Source organism: Varroa destructor, unplaced genomic scaffold (assembly GCF_002443255.2).
Source record: "Varroa destructor unplaced genomic scaffold, Vdes_3.0 BEIS01000005.1, whole genome shotgun sequence".
Lineage (NCBI taxonomy): Eukaryota > Metazoa > Arthropoda > Arachnida > Mesostigmata > Varroidae > Varroa > Varroa destructor.
This window is the reverse complement of record NW_019211458.1, coordinates 13884015-13895788: the sequence shown is the minus strand read 5'-3', so window position 1 is coordinate 13895788 and position 11774 is coordinate 13884015. Positions and strand designations below refer to the sequence as shown.

At 40.3% G+C, this 11774-nt stretch overlaps 2 protein-coding genes across 14 annotated transcripts in view; one reads left to right on the top strand and one right to left on the bottom strand.

Moving 5' to 3' along the window:
• LOC111250601 (uncharacterized) overlaps positions 1–11774 on the bottom strand; it is a 40293-nt gene that overhangs the window by 25167 nt on the left and 3352 nt on the right. The window contains exons 1-2 of one of the 6 annotated variants that reach the window (XR_015329355.1): positions 8433–8628; positions 723–992 (exon numbers count right to left, since the gene is read on the bottom strand). The exons of 3 other annotated variants lie outside the window; for them this stretch is intronic. The gene's annotated coding sequence lies outside the window, so the exon portion shown is untranslated. Of the gene's footprint in view, positions 1–722; positions 993–8432; positions 8629–11774 lie in introns of those variants that run through there. 2 more of the 6 variants (XR_015329354.1, XR_015329356.1) reach the window with 2 other exon arrangements.
• Positions 9460–11774, top strand: part of Ptp10D (Protein tyrosine phosphatase 10D) — a 177378-nt gene continuing 175063 nt past the window's right edge. For all 8 annotated transcript variants that reach the window (XM_022806001.2, XM_022805995.2, XM_022806000.2 and 5 more), the window contains exon 1: positions 9460–10053. In XM_022806001.2, coding sequence (XP_022661736.1) covers positions 10027–10053 — 27 coding nt within the window. In that variant the 5' untranslated portion in view covers positions 9460–10026. The remainder of the gene's footprint in view (positions 10054–11774) is intronic.

Sequence of the window (11774 nt, the reverse complement as noted above, 5' to 3'; positions counted from 1 at the left end):
ATAATAATAAGTAACTTTTGGTCGCTGTCACAACCTGTGCTAAAGATCCGATTATATTAACATATGCAGTTACTTATTGATTGCTTGTTGAAATTTTATAACTTACATGCAGTCATCAAAAGGATTTCATTAAACGCACATTTTAATCAATTTCAGTCATTAACAAAATTGTTCCGATTCTTAGGGATGAGAAGCTGCGAATGATCCTGACACAGAAGCTACGCCCCCTGTCCGCCCCAAATAATGTACCCCCAAGGAAATCAGCACCGTGAAATATATAGTCGTATTATTCTATATTCTATTGCAAAACGATTGATGATTCGTTACTTTACCAGAACAGTTAGTTTCCTTTAGAATGTCACTGCTGAATACGTTTTCTTTGATGGGATTCAAATAAGGTTTCACTGTTACTTACCTGTGTGTCTATTCAATCCGCTATAATATATGTACTAGCAAGTAAATAGAAATGGAGGAAATTCTGAACGACAATGCCAAACAACGAGTGCAACAGCCAAAAACACCCAGTGTACCGGGTGTATTAAATTGGTTGCAAAGTCCATATATCAAAACGATCTACGACGAAGCATTTTATGAAAAGCGTATATAAGGAATGTTTGCCTAGTTTAGGAAGATTCGCTAAGATCTAACTAGGCCGATATGGGTGTTTTTTTTCGTTCGGCGAAATTTGAACATAGTCTGTATGTGAAGATTAGTTAACTTACCGTACTTTCTTGCCAAAGTATATTTGTACTAAGGCTTCTGTTAAATAATAACAGTACTATATGATGTGCATGTGCAGCGCAGAAATCATCATCTTTCCCGAGACTAAACACGAGTCGTGTTTGGACAAACGTAGCATACGCCATGATTTTACAGCGGCCGATGTTTTTGTCGTTGTTCCGATGTTGTTGTAAACAATTTGTGTAATTTTCGTATAGCCAACTTCCGAAGGGTAGCGAACATCGGTTCAGTAGCACTATTGTAGTAGATACCTATAATTCGATTTTAGCCAAAAGATGAAAAAGTGATAGGTTATAGCAGTGGTACCATAGGAAAGAAGTCGCAGACTGGGTTTCTGTTAATATCCCGTTCGCATCCTTCGGAATAACAGTACAGCACAAAGTTCTAAATGCAAAACTAGAGGACGAGCTATCCAGATGAAAGGTGAAAATGGAGGGAAGAGACGGATAAAGAGTGGGTTTATAGTTACGTTAAGAGCGACCGGTAAAACACCGCTGTTCGAAGAGTGTAGGGCGGCTGGCCCAAAACGCTTATGCTCTAAGGACACCTGGGCTTTTAATCGAAGTTGTGAATAGGAAACAGCATGAGGCATACACTGTGGAACTAAAACGGAGCAACTCGGAAATAATAGTTTATTACAGCGCACAATTTTGTCATTCATTTGAGGTGTTGAAAACTGTCGAGTCACGCTTTCTGCTACATTTTGTTGTCACGTACTTTTTCGGCATTAACATTAATAATTGATCATAAGTGATACGTTAAACAAATTACGTGACATGCAGCAGAGGAAGCTGCCTACGAACAGCATACGTATTCAAGATATGATCAACTGCAAACTTTGCACGCTTCGCGCTTTGACCACTATCTTCTTAGCCGATCAATGAAAAGAACGGTAAGGACAAGCGCGGCCCTTTTTTTCTGGTAACGGTATATTCTTAGCAATCGTTTTTACTTGACGAGAATTAATCTAATCCGATCACTGAGCACCAGGGGCACGGAGGTATACAAACAGAGCTATTAAATCAATGTTTCTGCCAGCCTGCGCGAAGATTTCGGCAGAAGAAAATGCCGCTATTCGGCGTTAATGACAGCCGTAGGTGAACGTGTCTGTGAACAACAAGATGAAAGACAAGTGCTAGCTAGCAAGCAGACCGTTCATAATGCAACGGCTATGGTACCGGCATAGCGACAGAAATGGGGAGGATTGTAATGATAATCACAATATCATTAACAAAGTAAGACATCACTATAATGGCTAGATAACCGTAGTAATACGTAAAATAGGTAAATATAAAAGATATATGGCCTCTTCTAGTTCGTATGTCGCGTGATTAGCACTACGCTAATCAGAAAGTAGCGTCCATTTTGCATCTAGTAAAAAAGCGCAGCACTTTACTCGAATTTTTACAACAAATTCATTTTTTGTCCAACGTCACTATGGCCTTTTTCATATCTTAGCGCATATATATATATATATATATTCTGCCTGACTAAATAGCCTCAAATTTAGTCTTTTTCCTTCAAATGGATTATTACAAACTTATTATTTGTCAAAGATCAGAAAAGGCGAATCAGTCTGGGGAACATAATCAGTGCAAAGGGCCCTTTTATCAAAGTATACACTGACTTGAATCACCTTCGCCATGCGTGGTCTGGCATGAATGTCAAGAGACATGACCTTGTCTTGTCAATCTGGTTTTTTCTCTGTTTCAGCGCCTCGTTCACTCGATGTAAGTGAGCCGTATATGCGTCATTGTCGACTTTTTTATTTTCCCTGAGCATTTCTCCGTGTATAAAATTCTGGCAGTCGTTCGAAACGCAAATCATAGTTGTTTTCCGGATTGAACATGTCTTCTGTAGTCACCGATTTTCCTCTTTGTCTCATATTGACGTAAAGATATTTTTAGTCATCTGTAACAGTTTTTTTTGGTGGAAGCTTATCATTGCGGCCGTGTATAGTTTCGGGCAATATGCTTAAAGGAGAAGAGATGCCGTGCTTCCTTGTGCTCTTCACGCATCTTATAAGGCACCTAGTCCCCTACTTTTTAACATAATGTAGATGGCTGCTGATAGTTTCATAAACAATTCATCTTTTCGGCCAGATTCACTAGTTGTCTTTTGAATACTTTTCTTCAAAGACCAAAAAAAAAGGTTCTTCTGACCGAGGTGCATCCTACAGGCCCAAGACTCCGACGTTAAACTCAGTAAATCGCCTCCGAAATATCCTTTCAATGATAGAGATCTTACCATATCCGACACAAATATTTTAAGGTGTTTGTGCAGTATTGTGATCGCAGCGAAAAACGAAATAGAAGACGCTTCAATAACGCAGCCCCGTTTTACCAGAAACATTCATCTTTAAAGCCCAAATCCAGGATCAAATCCCGTTTGTCACGCAACGGGTATTATGCACGAGAATACGCTAATGAAAAAGAAGCTAAAAATAGGGACATTTGAAATTTTTGGCCCTGCTATGTCAGCGTATTTAATGGAGGTGATCAAAAGTTTTTTCTGCACCGTATGGCTCACAAAGCACTGAGGTATAGCAACAGATAATTCAGTGGTTTCTAGGCGAACAATTATTCCATCAAGCATTGATTACGCAGGATTTATCTCTAAGTTAAGCTGTAAGTCTTGATTATTGTAAGGAAACTGGTGTATCGGCTGAAGACGCTACAGATCCATTAGGCATGCTATTATCGAAGTTCTCTTCAGTATCTGTATAAAGTCTAAGCTGATCTGTAGATTTACACAAATCCGGTATACAAAAATATTTGAGTGACTTACAGGCAACTGAGTGACATATGAAATTCAATATAGATAACTTCTCAAATTCGCTAATTACTAACACAGTTCTTTCAATTACTAAGCGAACTGACGCCGATCCCTTTAGCCCAATAGGCATACTCATCAACAAACAGCTGCACGGCATCGACCCCCCAAAAACCTGGGACCTTAAAAGAAATTTACTTGCAAACACATAGAAAATGTTGTGCCCGATATAGTTCAACTTTTGATAGGTTTATAATTACTGTGTTTTGCCTTAAGACAAGTCGTTTAAGGCGAAACGGCGTTTCCAGTTTTCGTGACCTGTGTGGATGGCCTCTATGTACAAGTAAATTTATTATGTCTTATATTAAACTATAAATATTGAAAGCTAAAAACATGTTCACGTGAACCAAAAGAACTGAAAAAAAAACTAAACACTGATATTAGAAGAACAAATTTCGTTGTATACAGCTGGGCTCGATGTATCTTAATTGGCTTGTTGAAATCTTTTTTAATAGAACCAATGATGGCATCCTATATAGGTGATCATAGAAGGCTAGCACCTATATGAGTTCTACACTGCACGATCTATCTTTGTGTCTATGACATCAGTGTGCTATTTTTTTTATTGATATTGCATTTCTGCACTGAAATTAATGTTCCACGCAGATACAACTGCTCTAGCTTATACGAGATGCGTTAAATTCGATCAGCCGAACAACGCACTTGATAAATCAATATTTAGTTTTTGAATGGATTGCTACTGGTAGCCATAATGATATGTTTGAATTATGGTCACGCGCATCGGAACTCAATATGGCTGCGGTTCATGGCCATATTGAGTTCCAAAAGGTCTTCGTCCGAGACTTTTAGACAATCGGACTGTTTAATTGTTTCGATTTGTTATGATAGCTATATAAAAGCTTCCATTGGACAAACTATAAATTTTCGAACAGATCGTGATCACTAATTACAATCAGCGTTGACAACTAAGCCAACGTTGTTTTTGGTTGTAACAAGGTGCTCCATGCGTTTTCTACTAGAACGAAAAATGCTTTAAAACTTTTTAACTGTCACCACCAGAAACGTTCAGTTGAGACAAAAATACCCAAAAATACTAGATTTTATCGAATTCACACCACATATATAAGGAAACATCTAGTGTCCTCAAAAAGTGCTAACTTGTTTACATTACTTCTGAGGCTATCTACACAAATTAAAAAAAAAAAATTAACTCTCCCAGCGTTGGAAGATGTTAACCGTTCATGGTTACTCAGAGCTGTTCCACAATAGCTTGGAGTTCGGTCGAATACTTAACAAAAAACGAAGCTCGTAACTCGTTCAGTTTTCTTCATGATCTCTTAGTTTTTGTGAACTTCGTGTTGTGACGTCACCTTAACCGCGTTACCTGCGACAATGCGATTTTAAATGAAGGCGAAAAAGAACGAGATCCTATCGGGTTTTAGCTTTAGTGTCTAAATATGTTATACACAGTGGCCGGATTCGAACGACAGAGTACAAATTTTTAGTACTAAGAAACAAGTTCTAACATGGGTTGAGCGGTGTTACATTTTGAGCCATTATGCCCTACTTACTCATAACTGTTGTAAGAATAAACTGTTGCAGTAATCGATGCTGCAAAGCCATTACGGCAGCTTTAATGCCGCTAGTTGCTATTCTATAAAAGGATTCTGTCAAGTAAATGAAGTACATTTAAATTCTTTTCATGGAACTAGAAAAATTTCATTTTAAGACAATACTTTTACCAAGATATACATACAGCTCCGGCACGAACAGCAAATTTCGGTCAGTATGGATATGCCAGTTGAGAGGGTTCGGTGTGACACTTAACGTAAAAGTTTGCTATTTCTATACCTCTCTGCATAGAGAACTTGATGACCTCAATGCCATTGAATATTATACTTTTGACGCAAACCACGTACTCGCTAACTAATATAAATTAAGTTAAATTTAGTATAGCAAATTGAAATAGCGTACAATTTTGGCTGGTGCGTAAATATGTTAAAGGTTAGGACCCGTGCCTTAGTCAACGACCATTTTAAGTAACTTTTTTTACACAATGTTCATTTGATTCTGCTTTTTCTCTTAAATTCTTTCAAATAGATAGCTAAAATAACTTAATAGGGAAATAAGCTATTTCAGCTAACAAAGTTGAAATATAACATTTTAACCTGCGTTTCAAATTCTCATGTTCACTATCTTCCAGTAAAAACTATAGTTTTCTATCATTCTTAATACCATCAGACTAACTCCAAAGAAAAGCATTTAAGTTATATTTCTGCTGACACATTATAAAACATAGCCCGGAACACAATCGGGGAAAAGCACTTTCCAAAAAATAATTTATGATTTCTAAAACATATTAATTTTCTAATATCGATTTATAATATGACAATTTTATGGAAGTAGCTCCTTAACAAGACGAAACCTACCGTCATAACAGACTGCTGACTACATCTATTTTAGTCAAACCTAGCACTCTTACATTAGCGACTACCAGAGGGATACCACAATTTCTCTCCAAATATGTTTCATGATTGAAATCAAAATGTAAGATATGCGCCTGTGCAGGGGTAGTTCTTGCCATCTCATCCCCTCCTTAGGCGGGCGACTGCAGAACCTCGTATTCTGTACTGCGAAATTTTTCTCAAACAGCGACTTTACGCTATCAACTGTCCAATCTTATTTTTGTCCGTCATGGTTCTTAATCTGCACGCATAGCCAGAGGGGCTTGCTTTTTAATCTAACCGTTGGCGTCTACAGTTTGAAGATCTTTCACAAAAATGAAATAGGTACTCAGGTTAAACTAGTCAGTCATGAAAATCTACGTCAATCGACAAGCCTAGAGTCTCGATGCTTTAATTGAAAGACAATGTATCAAAACCCTTCATAATTAAAAAAAATTGATACAGACCGTCCCTCTGTTTTCTCTGTTCCCATTTTATTTACGTTTCAGTTACTCACATCTTATATGTCAGAGACACCGTTTAGGCCCTCTTTTTGTTATCTCAGCCTTACTCCATATTCCGAGTTTTTTAGCCTAACATTTGGTGTCGCCGTTAGGCTTATCATCAGACGGCTGGCTCCCAGCACGAAATCAAGGTACAGCACGAACAAAACGTCACTTTAGCCTGGAATAACTTTTAATCTAGCATTGCGAAAGGACGGAGATTGGCAAAAACATCAAGCGACATTTAATATATTTACTCCTTTTCTCTATATATTTTCTCTGTTTACGACCCCTCAAGTATTACATATCGTCAATGTTAATTCCAAATAAAATTTTTCAAGCGCTATCCGATTAGTCATGATTAAGATGGTCTTAAAAGCGATATTTGGCTCATTTACAAAAGCAGCGTCGGGTCAATGTCAGACACGTCCTGCATGACAAATATACTAAATCTTTATTTGGTTCATAAATAAAATAAAATTTATTCAAAAATAGTGTTCAGTGATGTTCCTAACTGCCTTTTAACTTAGCCGATGGCCCTTTGCTTCTTGAGACGGGTGCTTCGTATTTCGTTGATACATGGCCCAACTGTTAATAAATGGACGGAGATTCCAATCGATAATAGTACTAGGTCTCTAACAACCGTAGAACCTAATCGGATCATTTATAAACATACAAATCCATTGTCCTCCTTAAAAGTTGGCAAACATAACAACAGCAGTAAAACGTAAACAACGGAGTAGATGGATGACTGTTTTCAAACCCTATAGGCACTCTACGAAGCATCGAAGTAGGCATTTGTTGCCGATCTGCTTGAAGTAACAATGCAAGGAAACTAAGAACGACGCTGTTATTGTCTTTGATGGCTCGCCAATTTTAATTCATCAGCGAATGACATACGTAGTCACTAAACGCTTGTTTGATGGTCGAGACCGTTCGATACTAAGGCCCAGCCCTACAACTAATCGGTCAATCTTGACAGAGTTATTTTTACAAGCAAGACCAGAAGCTTTATTGTTGGTGTGTTTCTACTCGAATCGCTCGAGAGCTCCGTGAGCAACTGTACCGAAAGATAACCGCTGCCCCATAAGGCTTATATGCATTCAGTATAAATATGAAATACCTTCTGAAAAGAAAAATGAAAAATCAATTTGGAAGTATAATAATACGTTCATGAGAAGACTTCAGATATAAGCAGTTTAACAGGTATAAGTTAGGCTTAATTATGTAATAAATTTCAGCGATCAAACAGGGCGAGGTCCAACTAATTGGTTCACCTGAATCGATCTCGACATATTCCTAAAGGCCTTGTATGTTGAACAAATTAAAAAGCCATAACAAAGGGAGCAACGTAGTCAATACACGAAATTCCTTCAGCATGCGAACACGTGTGCACCTGACAATCTATTTAAGGTGACACCACCAAGGTCCTCGTGGTTAGTATCCCCGCCTGTCATGCGGGAGACCGGGGTTCGATTCGAGGTCCGGAAATAACATAAGACGACAACAATAAACTGGTTTCTCTTGGCGACTATCGTTTTGAGTGCCGATGCCTCGTATTGAAAAAACATGCTATTGTAGGGACCGGTTTCAAATCTAGACGTTACTACAATCGAGTGTGTAACAACGTGACAACGAATTTTGCCAAACCGGCTCACATCGAGAGTAGAAGCACTTGACCCATTCTTAGCCCATGGTCTAAGATGCTTCGGAGTGATTAGTGAACCTACAATATAACTTCCTGTAAACCTATATGTTCTGGCCTTGTAGGCGTAACTCACTGTCCTACAGGCAAACTTGTTATTTCGTTATCTATGCATACATGCATTGGCCAGCATGTTTAATCCTTAGTTAGGCAGGCTATAAAATTAGCGGGTCTACTGTCACCACCTGTTGCTTGTGTTCTGCCCAACCTAAGTCGTTGCCTAGTAGGCAGTGTTATGCTGTGTACCTGTATCGCCGGTATTGTCGTGCTTGCGCAGTGTGTCCTGTCTCCCAGAACGACATCTTTGAGCATGAAGCCCGGTTAACTTCAAATCTACGGTTGCTGTTTGCTCGGAGCACCTCTAGGGGTCGCTACCAGCGCCGCACCGACGGCGGGCAACCGACAACAATAAAGTTCGGACAGGAGCAGCAGCACCGGCGAGGCAGTTTCGACTAGAGAAGAAACACACGAAGGAGAGGATGTCCTGCTGCCGCTCAGTTCAGATCTGCGCTGAGGCGTCGTTGGACCGTTCGATCAGGCATCATCTAATACTGCATGGTCTGCCTTGCCGCTGACTGCTGTTGCTGACATTGTGAAAAAGTCCGACTATTTGAGTAGCGACGGCCACTGTCGATCTGGGTCTTTAGCTGTAGGTCTTTACCTGTAGCATCGGCCTGCTCATACAATACAGTGTAACCAGTGTCAATTAGTAGTACGAGAGTACCCCAAGCCAGTGCTCTTACGTGAGGTTGCCTACAATTAGCGTAGCGGCACACACATAGCAATAATAATCATACTAGCAAATGATCGAAGTGGTAAGCATCGACGAGATTAGAAGCGAACATGTGCTGCAAAGGCAATAGTAAGCGAAGAGTTCTGCCGTGTCGTTTCGTGTTGAAACACCCCAATTAGATGAAGTTGCATGTTGTGAGGGTGGCACAGCAACGAAGTCGAACAAGCCGTATTCAAGCTACAGCCAAAAGTTGTCAAAGTGACGAAGCAGTCCAACAGCGCTTGTCGGCGAGCTGAACTGGGTTAAGAAGTCTCGAAATAGGCTCGCAGTAGTCGACTCTGAACGAATCGGGCAACATGCTTCACTCACTGTTAACAAAATGCTGTAGTGTACCGCTGAATCGTTAGCGCTGCTGTTGTTGACTACAAAAAAAGGAAAAAATCGAAAAAACGACGAGGTGTAGTTTTAGACAGATTCTGCATTGCAAAAATATAAGACGAGTGCCCATGTGAGAAGCATTTTTAAAGTGATCTCGTTTATGGAAAGCAGTTTCTGGCTGGGTGACGAAATAAAAAAGAAGTCGTACAAGGACTTGAAGGACGCACAGCACATTCGCTGTGCCTTTGTGCAACCCCCAACAGCAGTCGAACGCTGCTACACCAGCAGCGTCGTACGGTGCAGAAGTCCAGCTGCGGCCATTTCTTTCGCTGCCAGTCTGTGCATTCTGCGGGGCAAAGCTGCCAAAACGTGTGCTAATTTCGTTATACCGCTGTTGCGAACAAATCGCCGAAATCGATAGTCACGAAAGTGGTCACATACATGAGCGACAAAACAAAAATTTGACGTGACAAATTTACTGTGTGAAAAAATTACTTTCGAAATGGAACATTATATTACTCACAACTAAACATGTTTTCATTGTGGCTGGATACCTGACCTGTAGCTATAGGCAGCTGCTCAACCAGCGGCAGCACCGACTGAAGCGAAGTGATTTGCTGGTTTCGCCGTACGCTGTACATATGTATATAATAAACGAAGGTCGTCAAGAAGGGATCCCCACAACGGCATCGACTCGTCGACTACTACCGCTACGGCATCTCTAACAACATGCTACAGCCAGGAGTAAATAAAAGGGTAAGCGATGCTGGGAAAACTGTTCGAAAACACAACCAAAATGAATGTCCAGGTACTTCAAGGTAAAGCCAGCGATCAAGGCCGAAGACCACAAACACAATTCAGAAGTATTACAGTAAAAGCTATCGTATAAGTGACAATATAGTTGGCCTGTTCGCCGATACTCACTGGATTACCTTGTAGCCCTGTGGCCTTATAGAGGACAGGAAAAAATGTAGACAATCAATCGCTTTTCGAAGCTTTCCGATGGATATGGATATGTGTATGGTAAAGCGATCCTTGATATCAGTTCGAATCAGATCAGCCCCATAGTGTGTAAGAAACATTTTTTGTTCACTACACGCCGTTGAAAACCCAGCAAGATTCTCTGTATTTCGCCCGCTTGCTCGTGCAGATTTTCCCGCTGGATACATGTTTTCCAGGTGATTTGTGTGCAAAGATTCGTTTGCCTTTCGATTTAGTTAGCGTCATTTAGTCGTCTGTCAAATGCTATCACTGCTTTACGGTGGTCGCGTAGTGTCCCTGAGTATAATTCCTTTTTCAGTATTCCGCTATTATGATGTGCGGTACTTCGACTATTATTGGCCGCGTGAGTATATATCGACTGTTCGAAAATCGATGCCGCCTTGTCTTTCTCCTGTTGCTTGATCGCAGACCCAGTTAAGTGGCCGCTACTTTTGGTGTTCGTATCTCTCGGAAGCAGAGAGCGATCTAGCGGGCTTTCATCTCGAGACTCTTTCATGTGTCCTTTCTCCACATTGCTCTTTCCCAAGTCGCTATGCTCTCGCGTTTGTGACTCTAGCAGGGCTCACAACGATCGGTTAAAGATTTGTTTACAAACGTTAGAGGAGGCTATAGCATCTTCACTCTGTAGCAAAATGCCTGTTTCCGTCGAACTCACAACATTTACCAATCGTTTTTGGCGTGTGAGTGCGTCAACATGAGTTGATACTATCATTATCTAGTCTATTCGATATTGGACGATTTGACAGATCTGTTAATTGGTCGAATAAGGATGATCTGAACGCTAATCTTCGTAAGCTCTGAAGATGATCCCATAGCTGACTAGCTAAATGCCCCGCCAAAACGTGCCGCCAACAACACCTAACACCTATGAACAGTCGCAACACTTCATATATACGACTGTATTACAAAATTCATATTGTAGGAGCGCTATTGCCTATCTGGCTATGTCTGCTGTTGCAGACTGCTCCATGCTGACCGTGGATACAAACGTTCAGTTAACAACTTTCTAGCCACTCTTTACAAAACCACCTTCACTGATGCCAACCTTCTAGAAGATAGCGGAAACCCCTCTTTCAGCTTCTTGTTTCTATCAATACATCCTTGTATTGCCATATTGACCTTTATTATTAGTGGTACAGGGATGCATGGTACCTCGCTGACCATTACTGTGTATCTCTTCATTCGCCTATTTTCGCGAAGGATCTGCTGGTCTACATCAAATCAATTCACTTGATATTCTGTGTATGGCAATTAAGCATAGCTCATACATGGAAAAGGCGCAAACGCTGAAGACAACATCGTGCGTAGTCTATTTCGAATAAAAACCCTTACTAATTCAAGTCATTAACATCTCGTGAAACAAATACTGTACAGATTTCAAATCTGAAACGAGGCAAACCGGTGTAATTCGATTAGGCCAGATCTTCACCAACGTTTCGACCTCATCACAGCGGCTCTCCTGCTTTTGCGACCAC